Genomic DNA, 20,073 nt, shown 5'->3' with positions numbered 1-20,073 from the left:
TGGGCTGTCCACCTGATGAAAGCTTTTCCAAACACAGATAATAGCTTCAGAGAAAATGAGATACTTAGTTTTGGAATGCTAGCCATTTAAGTGCCAATTGTAGAGTGACAACGGACATCTTATTACCACTCCAGCATTGCAAGTAATTCTTTTTTTTTTTTTTTTAAGATTTTATTTATTTACTTGAGATAGAAAGAGAGCACAAGCAGGGCAGAGGGAGAAGCAGACTCCCAGCTGAGCAGGGAGCCCAAAGTGGGACTTGATCCCAGGACCCCGGGATCATGACCCGAGCCAAAGGCAGACACCCAACTAACTGAGCCACCCAGGCATCCTGCAAGTAATTCTTGAAACAGATTCAAACCTGATTATAATTGACAAATCAGATCTTTGGGTTGAAAATCCCTAATTTACTATGTATCAGTCTGAAAACAGAAGTCTTCTTCAGACTGATTTCCCTATTTTTATTCCCCAATTCTTCACTATTCCCTAGCTTTGTTTGTTACCTAGCTGTTAGTATTTTTCTTATTTCTTGAAAGAAGATGCCAGTGAGAATCTGGTCTGTGTTTTTTAAAGAAATGTCCCCTAAAAGTATGAGTGAGCAGAAACAACGTTAAGAATATGAAGACATATTATGTCCCAACTCTGTCACTAGTGGATTGAGGGAATTACTATCTCTGGATCTCAATCTCCTAATATGTGAAAGGAGAAATTTGGATTATGTGGCTAAGGATCTATGCCAACCAGCAACATCTTAAAGGTTCTTGAATTTTGTCTTTTTATTTTAAATAATTGTAAAAAAAGCAGCATGAAATTTACCATCTTAATCACTTTTAAGTGTACACTTGAGTGACATTAAGTATAGCCACAATGTTGTGAAACAAATCTGCAGAGCTTCTTCATCTCACAAAACTGAAACTGTACCCATTAAATAATAACTTCCCATTTTTCCTTCACTCCAACCCCTGGTAACTACCATTTTCTTTTTTTTTATAATAAATTTATTTTTTATTGGTGTTCAATTTGCCAACATACAGAATAACACCCACTGCTCATCCCGTCAAGTGCCCTCCTCAGTGCCCGTCACCCATTCACCCCTACCCCCCGCCCTCCTCCCCTTCCACCACCCTTAGTTCGTTTCCCAGAGTTAGGAGTCTATGTTCTGTCTCCCTTTCTGATATTTCCATCACATTTCTTCTAACTACCATTTTCCTTGCTGTTTCTGTGACTTTGACTACTTTAGATATCTCCTGTAAGTGGAATCACATAGTATTTGTGTTTTTTTTGTGACTGGCTTATTTCACCATTTAGCATAATGTTCTCAAGGTTCACCCATGTCATAGCATGTGACAGGATTTACTTCTTCTTAAAGGCTGAATGATAGTCCATTGTGTATATCACACTTTATTTACCCATCAGTGGACATTTGGGTTGCTTCTATCTCTTCAAAGAAGCTCTCTGCCCCTCCTTCCCCTTCTGGGATTCTCAAAATGCATATATTGTCCAGCTTGATAATGTACCATAAATCCCTTAGGCTCTCTTCTCATTCGTTTTTATTTTTGCTCCTCTGATTCAATGATTTCAAATGACCTGTTTTCCAGTTTGCTGATTCTTTTTTCTGCCTGATCCAATCTTCTGTTGAACCCTATCTAAAGAATTTTTCATTTTAGTTATTGTATTTTTCAGCTCCGGGGTTTGCTTCATTATTTTTCATAGTTTCTGTCTCCTTGCTGATGTTCTTTTTTTTTTTTTTTTAATGTATTTTATTTATTCCTGAGAGAGAGAGAGAGAGAGAGAGAGAGAGAGAGAGGCAGAGACACAGGCAGAGGGAGAAGCAGGCTCCATGCAGGGAGCCCGACGTGGGACTCGATCCCGGGTCTCCAGGATCAGGCCCTGGGCTGAAGGCGGCGCTAAACCGCTGAGCCACCTGGGCTGCCCCTTGCTGATGTTCTTATTTTGTTCATGCACGGTTTTCCAGATTTCCTTTAGTCTGTGTTCTCTTTTAGCTCATTGAGTATCTTTATGGCCATTATTTTAAATTCTTTTTCAGGTAATTCATAGATCTGCATTTTTCAGGATTGATTTCTGTAGTTTTATTTTGGTCCTTTGATTGGACCACGTTTCTTTTTCTTTGTGTGTCTTATAGTTTTTGCTGGGATTTGGGCGTTTGAAACAACAAACACCTTTCCCAGTCTTTGTGTACTGGCTTCATGCAGGGGAAGACCACCAATCTACTATCTGGGAGCTCTAGCACCTTTCAGACTTTGCATAATCTCTTGTGCCCCTTAGCATCTGCCTACAGAACTGTAGCTCTAATGTGTTGCTTACCTTTTGTTTTCAGTAGCTTCCGAACTCTGGCACCAGTCCCATGAATGCTCTGAGTCTGTTGAGACAAAAACCACCCTCTCAGGCAGCCCCCAGAGAAACCAGAACATTGCATACAAGGTCCACTCTGTAGTTTCCTCCCCAAGGGAGGAGCCCTAATTAATATAGGGGTTTCCTCCCGGATGCTCTATGCTCGACCATAGGGGAAGGGACACAGATGGGTGCACTAAATGTCATGAATATTCCTACCCCATTCACTGGAATCCCTTCTTGGTTTTACAATGGCCTGGGTGCTGTAGCTTCTCAGCTGGTCTCTGGAGTTCTCATAGAAGTCTTCTAGTTTATATATCTTTTTTTTATATTGTTTTTAATTTAGTGTATCTCTCAGGCAAGGAGGGCCTATAGCTTCCTAGTCTGCCATTGTCTTTGTCTGCTTGGGCTGCCATGACAAAATACCACAGACTGGGTAGTTTAAACAATAGAAATTTATTTCTCACAGTTCTGGAGCTGAAAGTCTGACATCAGGGTGCTGGCATGGTTGGGTTCTGGTGAGGGCTTTCTTCCTGTCTAGTATATAGCCACCTTCTCTCTGTGTTCTAACATAGTGGAGAGAGAGTAAACTCTGATCTCTTCCTCTTCTTAGAAGGACACTAATCCCATCATGGGGACCCCAGTCTCATCTAAACTTTTTTAAAAAAGATTTTTAAATTTTATTTATTTATTCATGAGAGACACACAGACAGAGGCACAGACACAGGCAGAGGGAAAAGCAGGCTCCATGCAGGGAGCCGGATGTGGGACTCAATCCCAGGACTCTAGGATCATGCCTTGACCCGAAGGCACATGCTTAATTGCTGAGCCACCCAGGCGTCCCTCATCTAAACCTAATTGCCTCCCAAAGGGCCCCTGCTCTTGATATCATCACCTTGGGGGTTAGAGCTTCAACTTAGGAATTTTGAGGAAACAAAGCATTGAATCCATAAATACCATCTTGCTGACATCACTCCTGAAAAAAATTTAAACAAAAATGGTCACCCAAATGCCTGGTTAATGTCTAATCTTTGTGATGCGTGCGGTAAGTAATAATTCACACCTAAGCTGAAAATCATTTATCAAAACACTCTTCTGTATTCTAATTCTAGTATCTTGTCTTAAACCAGACATCAAATACATATAATAACATAACATTGCTTGAAGATCTATGTTTTACATAATTTCTTTTGAACTAAAAGGTTGCTTTTTAAAGTTTCACCATTTATGATTCATATCAGGTATTTAATAATGAAAAGAAGGGATGAATACTTCCAGAAGCAGATGCAGCAGAGACATGATCAAATGAATAAGAATCGAAGGGTAAGGATCCGCACTTTCAGTATTAATAGTACAGAGTCTATGTAGTTTTTTCCGTATCATTTTCATTAAAATAGGCTTTTCTTTTTGTAGCTACTTTTCTTCTCCTAGTTAGTTTTGGCATCTGCTTGTACTGATGATTACTTTAAGACATTGTAAAACCTTTTTACCAACAGCAAGGTAAGAGGGAGCCACATATGTCACACATGTCTATGTGAGTCATGTGTTTCCAGCCTTGTGGTACAATTGCTTGCCAAAGGTTCCCACTTCCATTACCCTCATCCTACCTTATGTTATTTAGCCTCTGAGCCTCTCAAGTGAGATAGGATTATACAAATAAAACTTATTAGTAGCATGTATTATTCTTTTTAAGTAGGCTTCACATCCAACATGGGGCTTGAACTCATGACCTTGAGATCAAGAGCCCCATGATCTACCAACTGAGCCAGCCAGGTGCCCCACTAGCATGTATTATTTTATTTTATTTTATTTTATTTTATTTTATTTATTTTATTTTATTTTATTTTATTTTTTTATTCATTTTTTACATGTATTATTTTAAATATACTTTTACAATTATTGAATCCCTAGGATACTGTCTTTATTTTATTTATTTATTTACTGGAGTTCTATGAATATCAATCACAAGAAATGCTGTATATCAATTAAGCCAATTAAATCTATTTTGCTGGAAACTTCCATCTTTAATACAGAACCCATGTGTTTCACATAAGTATGTATTATTTTTAAAAGTTTTATTTATTTAAGTAATCTCTACACTCCACGTGGGGCTTTAACTCAAGACCCTGAGATCAAGAGTCACATGCTTCTCCAACTGAGCCAGCCAGGCACCCCTGACACAAGCATTTAGGTGAAATGTTCTATCCAGTAGATGTAGCTCCTACATGAAATACCTAATACTTTTTCCCACACACGACCCTCTGGTATTTTTTCCAATACCTCTTTACCCATAGGAAAAAGACAGGGTAGCTTAAATGGCAGTGTAATATAATGTAAAGTGTTCTAGTCTGGGTCTCAGCGACTTGGCTTCCCTTCCTGGCTAATCTACTTACCAGCTGTGTGTATGACCTTGAACACATCACCTCCCCTGTCTCAATATTAGTTTTCTCCCCCTCTAAATAGCATTAGAATGAAGGACATCTATGAGATAGCTAAAGAGATCTGAGTGTCACGGTTTAGTGAGTAATGGGGGCTGGACTCATGCTTGGATGGTATCATATTTCTACCACTTACTACCATATCTAATCAATTTCAAGATATACAGTTTTTTTTTTTTTTTTTAGGTTTTACTATCTCTGAAATCAGGAAGTGCCTTAGATTCAATGGTATACCATAGTTAAATTGAAAAGTTATAAAAGCTTTCTCAATGATATGCAAAATAACAGTGCATTTTATAATCTTGGTGTTTTGGTTCAATGAAACATGGTAGCCAAGGAAGTCTGAGCAAGTCGCTTTGAGCCTGTTTTCTCAGCTATAAAATGGGAATAATATTGATCCCTCAGGTTGTTGTTGCAATGATTAATTGAAATAAATGTAAACATTTTAGGGTAGAGACTGTTGTGGTAAGCATTCTATAAATTGGATTTCACAGGGACTGGACTGTGGTAAGCATTTTATAAATTGTGGTTCTTATTATTTTATTATTACTATGATGATTATATCAAATTATTCATTATAATTACCAAATGTTGATTATGGCCATATTGACATGATTACTTTAAAAATGCATGCCTTTTAAAAAAGTCCTTAAATTCTAATTAATTTTCTGTGATTCAGATTTTATACATATATATGCTTATTTGTTATTTGAGAGATTTTCTTTTTTAAAAGATTTTATTTACTTGAGAGAGAGAGGGAGAGCACAAGCAGTGGGAGATGGAGAGGGAGAAGCAGACTCCCCACAGAGCAGAGAGCCTAACGTGGGGCTGTATCCCGGAACCCTGGGATCATGACTGGAGCCAAAGGCAGACTCAATCGACTGAGGCACCCAGGTTCCCCTCAAGAGATTTTTAACGTGAAGTAAAAAAAATCCCCATGAGAATAGAGGAGCAAATATGAATATTTTATTTTATTATTATTATTTATTTTTTTAAGATTTTATTTGTTTATTCATGAGACACACAGAGAGAAAGAGAGGCAGAGACACAGGCAGAGAGAGAAGCAGGCTCCATGCAGAGAGCCCGACGTGGGACTCCATCCTGGATCTCCAGGATCAGACCCTGGGCTAAAGGTGGTGCTAAACCACTAAGCCACCCGGGCTGCCCAAGCAAATATGAGTATTTTAAAAATAGGAACAAAATCTCTAGTAGACTTCCAGATAGAAACAGCTACACCTCCTAAGTGTTTCTGTTGGCCCATTCATTTCTTGAATGTGACTGCTGTTCCTACCATTCCAATAAATTTTGCTATCAAAAGATTTTTATTACTTCTTTGTTGTCAAATTCAATGGCCTTTTCTTAGTCCCCTCTTTCTCTACTTTGTAGTATTTCTTCATTTAACACTTTTGAGCTCTTATTATATGCCAGAAATGTGCTATGTACTTGAGAAAGAATCTTTACCCCAAGAAAGAAAGAAAAAGAAGGAAGGGAGAGAGAGAGAAAGGAGGGAGGGAGAAAGAGAGAGAGAGAGAGAAAGCATAGCAAAGATACCTAGATAGAGGTGGGCCCAAGGTACAAACCAGGTAGGGAGGTCAGAGAAGGGCATCCAAAAGGAGAGAGTGTTTGAGTTGAGTCCTAGAGGCTGGGCAGAAGTAAGCAAAGCAGAAAATATAAGAAAGCATTGTAGTCAGAGGAAGGGTATAGAAGTGAAAGAAAGTACAGCATGTGGGGCACTTGGGTGGCACAGTTGGTTAAGCAGCTGACTCTTGGATTTGGCTCAGGTCATGATCCCAGGGGCCTGGGATTGAGTCCAGCTCCCTGCTTGTCCTTCTCCCTCTGCCACTCCCCCTGCTTGTCCTTATGCAATCTCTCTGTCAAATAAATAAATAGAATCTTTAAAAAAAAGAAAGAGGGAAAGCGAGCAAGCAAACACATGTGTCTGGTAAACTGCAATTGGCTTGGTTTGACCAGACTGCAGTAGTTTTCAAACTGTGTACTGTAGAGTTGTAGCGTTTCGAAGAGGTGCCTTAGGGGCAATGAAGGCAGTTTTGCTTTCCAGTATTGTGCATACTGGGATACCAAATAAGATTTTGTTAGAACTAGCTATTTTGCCACTTAAAAAAAATAGTTTGAAAACCACTGAGCTCAAGTGTAAAGTGTGTGGGAAGAGCTCTTGAGAGGTGAGTGTGAAGGGGTAGAGGATCAGAAGCCAGGCCATGGAGGGCCCGTGTGCCGTGCCGGAGTATGGATTTGCTATCGAGCGCAACATAGAAGTATCGAAAGACCTTAAGGAAGGAAATGGCACCGATCAGTTCATTTTAGAAATAACCACATTGGCTCAAATCCCTTTCTTCCAATAGCTTCGAGTTCTAATTCCTGCCCTTTCCCCCCCCATTTCCGTGGCTCCTATTTTCATTTTTCCTACTCTGGCTCCTCTACCACCTAGTTATGCTCCTGGATAATCTGCGGAGATTGCCACTGGTTTGCATAAACTGTACCTCCATTCTAGAGGCATTTTTATCTTTCTTTGGTTTTTGGCAAGGACTAGTGTTGCTGATAGTAGAACATGGGAGAGCATGTGTGAGGCTCTGTTTAACTCATGGAGTCGTTACCCCTAGACACACATCCATCTTGAATTCGGGCTGCCTTCAGTAACATCTTTACTTATAAGCCATAGTATGTGCTTCCAGCTTGAACGTAAACTTTCCAATAAGAGGGTATTTGACCTGTAACCATTAACTTTGAAGAATACTTCCACGTGTTGTGGTGCTTTTAAAATATGCTGGCTTGATGGACTTTGGGGCTGCTATTATATTGTTTGTGAGGCTCTTAGTACCAAATCTGCTTGCAAACTGTAACTGTGGTTAGGATTTCTTGTAAAAACAGCTGAAGGCACCAAACACTAGCTACACATACCTGGGTGCACTGAAACCATTTCAGTTATGGAGTGATCTGGGGAGGTTAACCTTTGAATGGAATGTTTTCATTATGCTTTGGTTTGTCTCATTGACCTCATGTAAGTGTAACCTGTGTTGTCATTTACAAAGTAATTACAGGGATAAGGGATTTAAACTAATTATTGGAAAAATAATCCTAACTTGCACATGAATGTCTGATTGGTATACAGGTAAGACTTTCTAAAATTATTGGGATAATACCATTCTCTATATCACTTAACTATCTTTAAAAAAATTTTTTTAAGTAATCCCTATATCCAAGGTGGGACTCAAACTCACAACCCCAAGATCAAGAATTGCCCACTCTACTGACTGAGCCAACCAGGCACCCCCCCCCACTTAGTTATCTTAAATATAGTCAATATCACAGGCATGTTATAGAAAGGTTATAAGGACACACCATAGATTTTATCTACAATTATTATCTTTCTTCTAGATCCAGACAAGTATCATATGGATCCAGGCCACATCTAGATCTTGAGAATTTACTTCTGGGTCACTATAATCTATAAGGCCTTTGAGAAAGCATTTGACTTTTTTGAATCCTCATTTCCTATTTTGTGACATGAGCGGGTTGGAGTGCTTGATCTCTAAGGGCCCACTGACTTTGACATTCTTGCATTTGTGAATAGGGGAGAGAAATCTGAAATTATTGTTATTATTATTTTAAATATTTTATTTATTTATTCATGAGAGACACAGAAAGAGGCAGAGACATAGGCAGAGGGAGGAGAAGCAGGCTCCATGCAGGAGCCTGATGTGGGACTCGATTCTGGAACTCCCGGACCAGTCCTGAGCTGAAGGCAGATGCTCAACTGCTGAGACACCCAGGCATCCCAAAAATCTGAAATTAAATGGTAGACAGAGGATCAAGCAAAGAGAAAATTGTTACTGAAAATGTTAGTCAATTGAGAATGTAGAAAATAAGCATGTCGTGCAGAGTATGGAAGGTTTTTGCATGATTTGTTTCAACTTTTCCCATATAGATGTCACCAGAAGATGACCACAGCTTCCGTGAAAATGATCTAAGACGTGAAAGGTAATTGCTGATAGACATTCGTACAATTAAATTTAATTATTATTTTAAGGGGAAAAATGAAACAAAAACAAATAAAGGTAACTTACAGCAGAGGGCCTCTAGAATCTGATTCTGAACAATCCATAACAATTGCTGTTAACGATCCTAATATAGAACCAGAAAATTCCCAAGTAAAACTGCCTGGCTTGATTTTATGTTTATGTTTGAGATTTCCATGCTTCATTTTGCTATGGTGAATATCAATGTCTTGATGTTGTACCCTTTCTACTTAAAGCATGCAGGAATTGTCACCCTAAAAAATTTAGTGCCATGAAGATTTTTCATTTTTACTCTTAAGACTAAAACCGCCTGCTCTTTATAATACATACCAGACATGCTAAGCAAATTCCAGTGTTCCAAATGACCTTAGTTTCAAGAATGGATGACTTTGCCAGGTGAAATTTTCAGGAGCATTTGTGTATCCTTTCAGAACTATAGCCATGAAAGGAAGTGTGCTGTTATACTCCCTTCAAAATGGGCCTAACCAAGGGCATCTGTGGAAGGGTTTATTTTTTTTAAGATTTTATTTATTTTATTCATGAGAGGCACAGAGAGAGAGAGGCAGAGACGCTGCCAGAGGGAGAAGCAGGCTCCATACAGGGAGCCTGACGTGGGACTCGATCCTGGGACCCCAGGATCAGGCCCTGGGCAGAAGGCGGCACTAAACTGCTGAGCCACCCGGGCTGCCCCTGTGGAAGGGTTTAGAGAGCTGTGGACATAGGAACAGTTTAATAATAAGCTGCATTTATTGAGTGCCTATCATGTGCTAGGCACTGTGCTAAGCACTTTTGCATTTGTGATATTATTTAATCTCCAGCAATCCTGTGAAGTAGGTATAAACATTTCCATATTATAAATGAATAAAATAAGCTCAATAGAATATATTAACTGTATCAAAGCAGTACAACTAATAACATAATTCAGATTTTGAATGATATATTCAAATTTGGTTTGTGTGGCTACAAAGTTGTGGGCTTTCTACTCTTTTTTTATATTTATTTATTTATTTATTTATTTATTTATTTATTTATTTATTTTAATTTTTTATTTATTTATGATAGTCATACAGAGAGAGAGAGAGAGAGAGGCAGAGACAGAGGCAGAGGGAGAAGCAGGCTCCATGCACAGGGAGCCCGACGTGGGATTCGATCCCGGGTCTCCAGGATCGCGCCCTGGGCCAAAGGCAGGCGCCAAACCGCTGCGCCACCCAGGGATCCCTCTACTCTTTTTTTAAAAAGATTTATTTATTTATTTATTTATTTTTGGAGAGAGAGCGAAAAGCATGAGATGGGGGACAGAGCAGAAAGGGAGAGAAAGCAGACTCCCCACTGAGGGCACAGCCCTCACAACTCAAGCGGAAACCAAGAGTCAGATGCTCAACCAACTGAGCCACCCAGGTGCCCCTCTACTCTTATATTGTCTCCACCAGTACACGTAAAGAAGAGGTTAAAGTCTTTAAAAGCCTAGCATATTAGTTTTCTATTGCTGTATAAACAAATTACCACAAACCACTTTAAACAGCATTCCTGGGGACGCCTGTGTGGCTCAGCAGTTGGGCGTTTGCCTTTGACCCAGGGTATGATCCTGGGGTCTGGGATCGAGTCCCACATCCGGCTTCTGCGGAGAGCCTACTTCTCCTTCTGCCTGTGTCTCTGCCTTTCTCTTTCTCTCTGTCTCTCATGAATAAATAAATAAAATCTTGAAAAAATAAAACAGCACTCCTTTATCATTTCAGAGTCCTATAGGTCAGATGTGCAGGTGCACTGGGCTGGCTTTCTACCTAGGGCCTTGTGGAGCTGAAATCAGGTTGCTGGCCCTGGGCTGTATGCTTATCTGGAGGCTCTGGGGAAGAATCCATTTCCAAGCTCCTTCTAGTTGTTGGAAAATTTTAGTTCCTGGAGGTTGTGGGAATGAGGTTTCTATTTGCTTGCTGACTCTCAATGAAGGGTCACCCTGCTTCTAGAGGTAGCCTGAATTTCCTTTCTTGCAGGCCCCCTCCATCTTCAAACCAGCAACAACATGTCATGTCATGTCCTCGTTCTTTGTTTTAGTTTTTTTTTTAATTAAAGATTTTATTTCTTTATTCATGAGAGACACAGAGAGAGAAAGGGACACAGGCAGAGGGAGAAGCAGGCTCCACGCAGGGAGCCTGATGCGGGACTCGATCCCAGGTCTCCAGGATCACGCCCTAGGCTGAAGGCGGCGCTAAACCTCTGAGCCATCTGGGCTGCCCTGTTTTAGTTTTTTTTTTTAATTTCTTTTTTTTTTTTTTTTAAGTAATCTCTACATCTGATGTGGGGCTCAAACTCATGCCCAAGATTAAGAGTCACACATTCTACCAACCAAGCCAGCCAGGCACCCCTCCTTCTCTTTGAGTCATTCTGACTTCTCCTTTTGCCCCCTCTTTTGCTTTTATCTCATTATTAGATTGGGCTAGCCTGGATAAGCCACGGTAGTCTGCCTTTTCTCAAGTCAATTGGCTCATAACTTTGATGACATCTACAAGGTCTCTTTTGCCAAAGATGTGGTATCTCATCACATTCACAGTTCTGAGGCAACCCTGGGGGGGCCACTTTTGGAATTATGCTTACCACATCCAGAACGTTACATTTACCTGCTTTTCAAATTAAGAATGTAATATATTGGGAAGCCTGGGTGGCTCAGGGGTTGAGCATCTGCCTTCGGCCCAGGGCGTGATCTTTGGAATCCCAGGATCGAGTCCCACGTCGGGTTCCCTGCAGGGAGCCTGCTTCTCCATCTGCCTGTGTCTCTGCCTCTCTCTCTCTCTGTGTCTCTCATGAACAAATAAATAAAATCTTTAAAAAAAAAAAGAATGTAATATATTGTGTTCAATAAATAAAACAACAACAACAAACAAGTACCCATTCTGTGGAATGTTGTCAAAGAAAAAGAGAAAATATGACTAAATGTTAATTAGCAAGCCAGTATTTATTTAATTACTCAGAGCACTCTGCCGACTCAAACACTGTTTTTGGTCCAGTTGGGTCCTCGTAGGAAGAGTATTTATAACCAGAAAAAAAAAGTGACAGTGAAAACAATACCTGATTTTATTTAAAATCACTGACTACAGCAACTTAGTTAACAATATCAAGAGAACCACACAGCAGTTAGGCTCTCGTGTTCTCTCCCTCTTCCAGAGTGTGACTGTGTGCTATGGTCTGAATGTTTGTTTCCCCCCACCAAATTCATATGTTGAAATCTTGATGCCCCCACGTGACAGCATTGGGAGTAGGGCCTTCAGGAGGTGATTAGGTCACTAAGCCAGTGTGGATTTGTGTTTTTATATAAGAGACCTCTCTACCCCCTGCCCCTTCCAGAGCTCCCTGGTCTCTTCTTAGTGAGGCCCTAGTAGAAGTTGGCAGTCTATAATCCAGCAGAGGGCATTGATCAAACCTGATCATGTGGCACCTTGATCTCAGACTTCCCAGCCTCCAGAACCATGAGAAATAAATGTCTGTTGTTTATAAGCCATCCAGTCTATTGACTTACAGCAGCCCAAACAGATGAAGGCACAGCGTGTGGTTAAGACACAGCGTGTGGTTAACATTTTCCCTTGAACTGTTTAGCCATCCATTAAAAAACACATCTTCTGTGCTGTTTTCATGAAGGGCTGTCCTAATAAGACACGCAAAAAAGAGACCCACCATCAGCCATTCAGGAGGCCCTAAGTAGAGGATATCCCTGCAACATGGAAGAATGAAAATTTTTAGATTGCCAGGCTGCTTTTCTTATTAGTTTCTAGGTAGTCAGGTGTTCTGGCTATTTTTTAAATCACAACTCTATTTAGAGATAATTTTCATAACTTCAAGAGATAAATTTCATAATTTTCACTCATTTAGGGTATACAATTCAATGGCTTCTAGTATATTAACAGAGTTATGTCACCATCACCATAATCTAATTTTACAATGCCTTCATTATCCCCAAAAGAAACTCCTTGTACCCATTAGTAACTCCCCGTTAACTCCCATTCCTCCCTCCCCCTGAGCCCAAGGCAACTACTAAAGCATTTTCTTTATATATGGAAGCTCTAGCTACTTTTGTTCCAAAATGCTTATAGGAAAGACCATATCAAAATAATAGTAAAGCTGCTTTGGTATTTAAGTAGTAGCAAAACTCTATCCCTGATGAACATGGATGCAAAAATTCTCAACAAGATACTGGCCAATAGGATCCAACAGTACATTAAAAAAATTATTCACCATGACCAAGTAGGGACATGACCAGCCTGGGACACAAGGCTGGTTCAACACCCGTAAAACAATCAATGTGTTTCATCATATCAGCAAGAGAAAAACCAAGAACCATATGATCCTCTCATTAGATGCAGAGAAAGCATTTGACAAAATACAGCATCCATTCCTGATCAAAACTCTTCAGAGTGTAGGGATAGAGGGAACATTCCTCGACATCTTAAAAGCCATCTATGAAAAGCCCACAGCAAATATCATTCTCAATGGGGAAGCACTGGGAGCCTTTCCCCTAAGATCAGGAACAAGACAGGGATGTCCACTCTCACCACTGCTGTTCAACATAGTACTGGAAGTCCTAGCCTCAGCAATTAGACAACAAAAAGACATTAAAGGCATTCAAATTGGCAAAGAAGAAGTCAAACTCTCCCTCTTCGCCGATGACATGATACTCTACATAGAAAACCCAAAAGTCTCCACCCCAAGATTGCTAGAACTCATACAGCAATTCGGTAGCGTGGCAGGATACAAAATCAATGCCCAGAAGTCAGTGGCATTTCTATACACTAACAATGAGACTGAAGAAAGAGAAATTAAGGAGTCAATCCCATTTACAATGGCACCCAAAAGCATAAGATACCTAGGAATAAACCTCACCAAAGATGTAAAGGATCTATACCCTCAAAACTATAGAACACTTCTGAAAGAAATTGAGGAAGACACAAAGAGATGGAAAAATATTCCATGCTCATGGATTGGCAGAATTAATATTGTGAAAATGTCAATGTTACCCAGGGCAATATACACGTTTAATGCAATCCCTATCAAAATACCATGGACTTTCTTCAGAGAGTTAGAACAAATTATTTTAAGATTTGTGTGGAATCAGAAAAGACCCCGAATAGCCAGGGGAATTTTAAAAAAGAAAACCATATCTGGGGGCATCACAATGCCAGATTTCAGGTTGTACTACAAAGCTGTGGTCATCAAGACAGTGTGGTACTGGCACAAAAACAGACACATAGATCAGTGGAACAGAATAGAGAATCCAGAAGTGGACCCTGAACTTTATGGGCAACTAATATTCGATAAAGGAGGAAAGACTCTCCATTGGAAGAAAGACAGTCTCTTCAATAAATGGTGCTGGGAAAATTGGACATCCACGTGCAGAAGAATGAAACTAGACCACTCTCTTTCACCATACACAAAGATAAACTCAAAATGGATGAAAGATCTAAATGTGAGACAAGATTCCATCAAAATCCTAGAGAAGAACACAGGCAACACCCTTTTTGAACTCGGCCATAGTAACTTCTTGCAAGATACATCCACGAAGGCAAAAGAAACAAAAGCAAAAATGAACTATTGGGACTTCATCAAGATAAGAAGCTTTTGCACAGCAAAGGATACAGTCAACAAAACTCAAAGACAACCTACAGAATGGGAGAAGATATTTGCAAATGACATATCAGATAAAGGGCTAGTTTCCAAGATGTATAAAGAACTTATTAAACTCAACACCAAAGAAACAAACAATCCAATCATGAAATGGGCAAAAGACATGAAGAGAAATCTCACAGAGGAAGACATAGACATGGCCAACATGCACATGAGAAAATGCTCTGCATCACTTGCCATCAGGGAAATACAAATCAAAACCACAATGAGATACCACCTCACACCAGTGAGAATGGGGAAAATTAACAAGGCAGGAAACAACAAATGTTGGAGAGGATGCGGAGAAAAGGGAACCCTCTTACACTGTTGGTGGGAATGTGAACTGGTGCAGCCACTCTGGAAAACTGTGTGGAGGTTCCTCAAACAGTTAAAAATATACCTGCCCTACGACCCAGCAATTGCACTGTTGGGGATTTACCCCAAAGATACAAATGCAATGAAACGCCGGGACACCTGCACCCCGATGTTTCTAGCAGCAATGGCCACGATAGCCAAGCTGTGGAAGGAGCCTTGGTGTCCAACGAAAGATGAATGGATAAAGAAGATGTGGTTTATGTATACAATGGAATATTACTCAGCTATTAGAAATGACAAATACCCACCATTTGCTTCAACGTGGATGGAACTGGAGGGTATTATGCTGAGTGAAGTAAGCCAGTTGGAGAAGGACAAACATTATATGTTCTCATTCATTTGGGGAATATAAATAATAGTGAAAGGGAATATAAGGGAAGGGGGAAGAAATGTGTGGGAAATATCAGAAAGGGAGACAGAACGTAAAGACTGCTAACTCTGGGAAACGAACTAAGGGTGGTGGAAGGGGAGGAGGGCGGGGGGTGGGAGTGAATGGGTGACGGGCACTGGGGGTTATTCTGTATGTTAGTAAATTGAACACCAATAAAAAAAAATAAAAAATAAAATAAAAAAAAAAGAAAGAAGTAGTAGCAAAACTCATCTAGTGGTTTTGAAGTAACAATATAGAAAAGGCTAGATTAATGCATGTAAGTGATCCTCTTAGATGCTATGCAAACATTCCTAGATTCAATAATTGAAATCTTTTTTTACAAAAGATTTATTAATTTATTTTAATAGCAAGAGAGAGAGAGAGAGAGCTGGGGGAGGGGCAGTGGGAGATCTGACTAATCTCAAGCTGACTCCCCAACGAGTGCAGAGCCTAATGTGGGGCTCCTGAGAATCCTGAGATCATGACTTGAGCTGAAATCAAGAGTCAGCCGCTTAGTGGACTGAGCCACCCAGGAGCCCCGGATCTTTTTTTTTTTTTTTTTTTTTAAGATTTATTTATTTGAGAGAGAGAGAAATCAGGGGAGGGGCAGAGGGAGAAGAAGAGAGAATCAGACTCTGAGCTGAGCAACAGAGCCCAGCACGGGGCTCAATCTCACAACCGTGAGATCATGACCTGACTGAGTTGAAACCAAGAGAAGCTTAAACAACTGCACCATCCAGGAGCCCCAATACTTGGAATCATAATACTAAAAGGAACTTGGAAGATTCTTGAGTATGCCTTCTTCATTATATAGCTGGTGGAAAAGAGACCTAGAGAGGCTAAATTGAATGGCCCAAAGTTGCTCATCTATAGTGCCTGTCAAATATATTTTTATTAACTATTATACTTAATTGACAGATACATAAGACAGGGGGTTAAAGCTTTACTCCTAAAAAGAGAAAAAAAAAACTATAACCAAGAGTTCTCTGCAGCAGCTCAGAGGAATATACCTAAAATTCAATTTTCGAGCAATTGATAATCAGGTAAATGTAATAGAATTGCACCATAAGCATGCCCATGAGATGTTTAAGAATCCATGTCTATTTTAAGTATATACAAGGTTTGTCTTTCATGTATAGGAAAAATAAGTGGTTCTCCAAAGCCTCTCTGGATCCCTTTAATAAACAAGAAATTTCGTCGCTGTATTTCCATTTTGTGAAAGACAGGAAGGCCAAGAAAATAAGCTGACCTCAATTACTCATTTTTTTAAAGTGAACTTCAAGTCAAACATGGATTTAGCTCAATCTACTGTGCATTTTACATCTGTACCGACTTAAGGCTCAACGTGGTTCTTACCTGCCAAGGAGACACTCTGTTTACCAGACTTCATACTAAAACAAAAATGAAAACAAAAAAAACCCAAATGTCTACAATAGTAGAACTGTGGAAGGAGCCTAGGTGTCCATCGACAGATGAGTGGGTAAAGAAGATGTGGTCTATATATATCATGGAATATTACTCAGCCATTAGAAATGACAAATACCCACCTTTTGCTTTGACGTGGATGGAACTGGAGGGTATTATGCTGAGTGAAATAAGTCAATCAGAGAAGGACAAACATTATATGGTTTCATTCATATGGGGAATATAAGAAATAGTGAATGGGATTATAAAGGAAAAGAGGGAAACTGCATGGGGAAAAATTAGAGAGGAAGACAAACCATGAGAGACTCCTAACTCTGGGAAACAAACATAGGGTTGTGGAAAGGGAGGTGGGTGGGGGGATGGAGTGACTGGGTGACAGTCACTGAGGAGGGCACTTGATGGGATGAGCACTGGATGTTATACTATATGTTGGCAAATTGAATTTAAATTTAAAAAATATATTAAAAAAAACCAAAACCCAAATGTATTTTAACAGATTTTCACAGCAGGGGTTGAAATCAAAAGAATCATCTGCCAACCTTCAGTTACCAACAGGTTAAATTAACCAGAGCACCCTGTTCCATCCATAGTCTGGTTACTTGTGTTCCACATAAAAGCACATGACCCAGAAGTGGAAAATAGGTAACATAGAGTAGCAGAGAGAGTACCTGTGCCTCAGAGCAGTATCAGTCTGGCTTCTGACTTAAGTTTTGGGATGGTGTCAAAAAGGTATTTCTTGGGATCCCTGGGTGGCTCAGTGGTTGAGTGTCTGCCTTTGGCGTGATCCTGGTCAGGGGATCGAGTATGGGGCTCCCTGTATGGAGCCTGCTTCTCCCTCTGCCTGTGTCTCTCATGAATAAATAAATGAAATATTTTTTTAAAAAGTTACTTCTTGAAGATGGAGAGAGAAACTTAGGCTCAGTGGCAGTCTACGTAAGGAAGAGAGTGGAAGTTAAGTCTTGGGAGATCTTTGAGGTATTCTATCTGGTAATGGACTAATTATACCAACTGGAAGTCATTTAGCCCTAGGGGTGTCTTCACAAGGCAGATGGTCAAATTCCTGGGCATAGTTGAGTCATCTAATCTCCACTGCATAAAGTGAGCCTGCCCCTCACCCCAATGGGGAAGCTTACCCACTTAATCTGTGGATGATTGTATGCTTTCTTCACTACCTCTTCAATTTAAGCCCTTTGGTGACACCGTTTCACCTATAAGAACCCAAGAGGTAGCCTCAGTGGTTCTACCACAGACCAAGCGAACTCCTTTATACTTTTAGGGTCACAGAGAAGAATTCTATGCAGTTTCTTCCAACTCACGGTCTTCTCTGGTCATCACTCCCAGTCTTCTCTCTGTGTCAATACCCAAATTCCATGAGTGTTTTTTAATGTTGTTAACCCACTGAAGTCATTGCTTTTCTTTCCTGCACAGAATGAGGTTTCATTCCATGAAAGATTCTCTAAGATGAAAATGAAGAAAATACCAGAATCTGTTGTCAATTCTGAAGACCAAAATGTTCTTTCCTCTTAAAGGTTTGCTGTTAACAGAGATGTAGTGCATTAATGCTAGAACACAGACATATTCTTTCAGTATTTAACTTTTTGCTGCTCCTGTTAATGTGTTTTTTTCTTAAGTAAGCTTTGATGTGAATAATCTGTCAAAAGTAAGTGTTTGCATAGAAGAAAAAATGTTTACTTTGAATAAAAGAACAGAAAGATGAGTAAGAAGTAGGGAAGGTGATTTGGAAGGAGGGATGTTAGGAAGACAGCTATGCTTTCAGAATGCTGTGTCTTTTCAACATTAGAGAATTTGCTTCTTTGGTTTAATTTGTTCTTTGAGCTCTAGAACCTGCATATGAATACTAAGTAGACTGTCTTTCAACAGTAGAGCAAGATTATTGATGAACATCTTTTTTTTTTTTTGATGAACATCTTTTGTGACGAAATATTCACTGTCAATACGATGGAATTCTACTCTTTATTAAAAGGATAAATTTGTAGCCACGCTTTTCCATTTTGTCTAGCAAATTATGCTTTTGCTTTTGACATGAACTTGTAGGAATTTCAGATCGTTCTACTGTCATTTTCTAAGACCACATTAATAAAGTTTCAATACAAATGTGACTTTTTTCCTTTCCATTGACATGTGGGATCCAGAGTAATAATGATCCTGATACAAATGGATTATCAAAGTGTAATTTGGATGTCAACTGTTGTCCAGCTAAGCCTGTTGTTATAGCACACTAAAAATACTGTTTTACAATTACTTGGTGCTTCCATGTAAGACTGATGGTTTTTAGCCTAATCTAATAAATTCTGTCCTACATTTAGTAGTTATTTGTGTGAGGAAAATGAAATACAGTATAGGAATATAGAAATAGTTGTATTCTAGCATGGCTCATTTATACAATTGTTTTCTTTTTTAAAAGATTTTATTTATTTATTCCTGAGACACAGAAAGAGAGAGGCAGAGACATAGGCAGAGGGAGAAGCAGGCTCCATGCAGGGAGCCCGATGTGGGACTTGATCCCAGTACTCCAGGATCACGACCTGAGCCAAAGGCAGATGCGCTTAACCACTGAACCACCCAGGCGTCCCTATACCATTGTTTTCTGAACCAAATTAGCCCTCTCTACCGAATGGTAAAGACTGTCCTACTAATAACATCGTGTTGAAGAGCAAAGCAATCACCAGTTCAACCTAAAATCTGTAGACTCTGCTGTAGCTTTGCTGCCAAGCCCTAATCTTGAATATAGAGAATGACACTATGCATGAAGCTTCAAGATGTAATTTGTAGCAAGTGGTTTGGGGAAAGAATGGTTCTTTGGATCATGAAAACAATACACGTTCATTGAAGAAATTTTAGAAAACACAAAATACCAAAAGAAATCACTTACATAAAACAACTGTGAATCTCTACCTCCATATTCATTTTCTTGACACTGAGATTTCTTTATTTTTTTTTTATTTTTATTTTATTATTTTTTTTTATTTATTTATGATAGTCACAGAGAGAGAGAGAGAGAGAGGCAGAGACACAGGCAGAGGGAGAAGCAGGCTCCATGCACCGGGAGCCTGACGTGGGATTCGATCCTGGGTCTCCAGGATCGCGCCCTGGGCCAAAGGCAGGCGCTAAACCGCTGCGCCACCCAGGGATCCCCTGAGATTTCTTTAATAGCAAAGCTTTCCATAGTATGTACCCAGTCCCCCACTGTTAGACATCTAGGCTGCATCAGGTTTGAATTTTTGTGAATTAAACTTGTTATGAGCATCCATGTAGCTCTGTCTTTGCAGTACAACTCCAATTTGTGCCATATGATCATTTTCTGGAAGTAGAATCAATACTTCCAGTAGATCAAATAGTACTTATTTAGAGTGCTACACATATTAAGTGCTGTACAGAATAGGTACAGAATGTGAAAGGCAGGCAGCCC

The 20,073-nt window shown here is 39.8% G+C and overlaps 1 protein-coding gene across 3 annotated transcripts in view; it reads left to right on the top strand.

The window, feature by feature from the left end:
* Window positions 1–19,050, top strand: part of LUZP4 (leucine zipper protein 4) — a 44,109-nt gene extending 25,059 nt beyond the window's left edge. The window contains exons 5-7 of one of the 3 annotated variants that reach the window (XM_077889231.1): window positions 3,594–3,675; window positions 8,734–8,786; window positions 18,072–19,050. In XM_077889231.1, the coding sequence (XP_077745357.1) occupies window positions 3,594–3,675; window positions 8,734–8,786; window positions 18,072–18,108 (172 nt within the window). In that variant the 3' untranslated portion in view covers window positions 18,109–19,050. The remainder of the gene's footprint in view (window positions 1–3,593; window positions 3,676–8,733; window positions 8,787–18,071) is intronic. The other 2 variants (XM_077889230.1, XM_077889232.1) reach the window with 2 other exon arrangements.
* Window positions 19,051–20,073: the final 1,023 nt, after the last annotated feature.

The sequence above is a fragment of the Canis aureus genome, chromosome X (assembly GCF_053574225.1).
Source record: "Canis aureus isolate CA01 chromosome X, VMU_Caureus_v.1.0, whole genome shotgun sequence".
In the NCBI taxonomy this organism is placed as follows: Eukaryota; Metazoa; Chordata; class Mammalia; order Carnivora; family Canidae; genus Canis; species Canis aureus.
The sequence above is the reverse complement of the archived record's forward strand: the minus strand, read 5'-3'. Positions and strand labels throughout refer to the sequence as shown.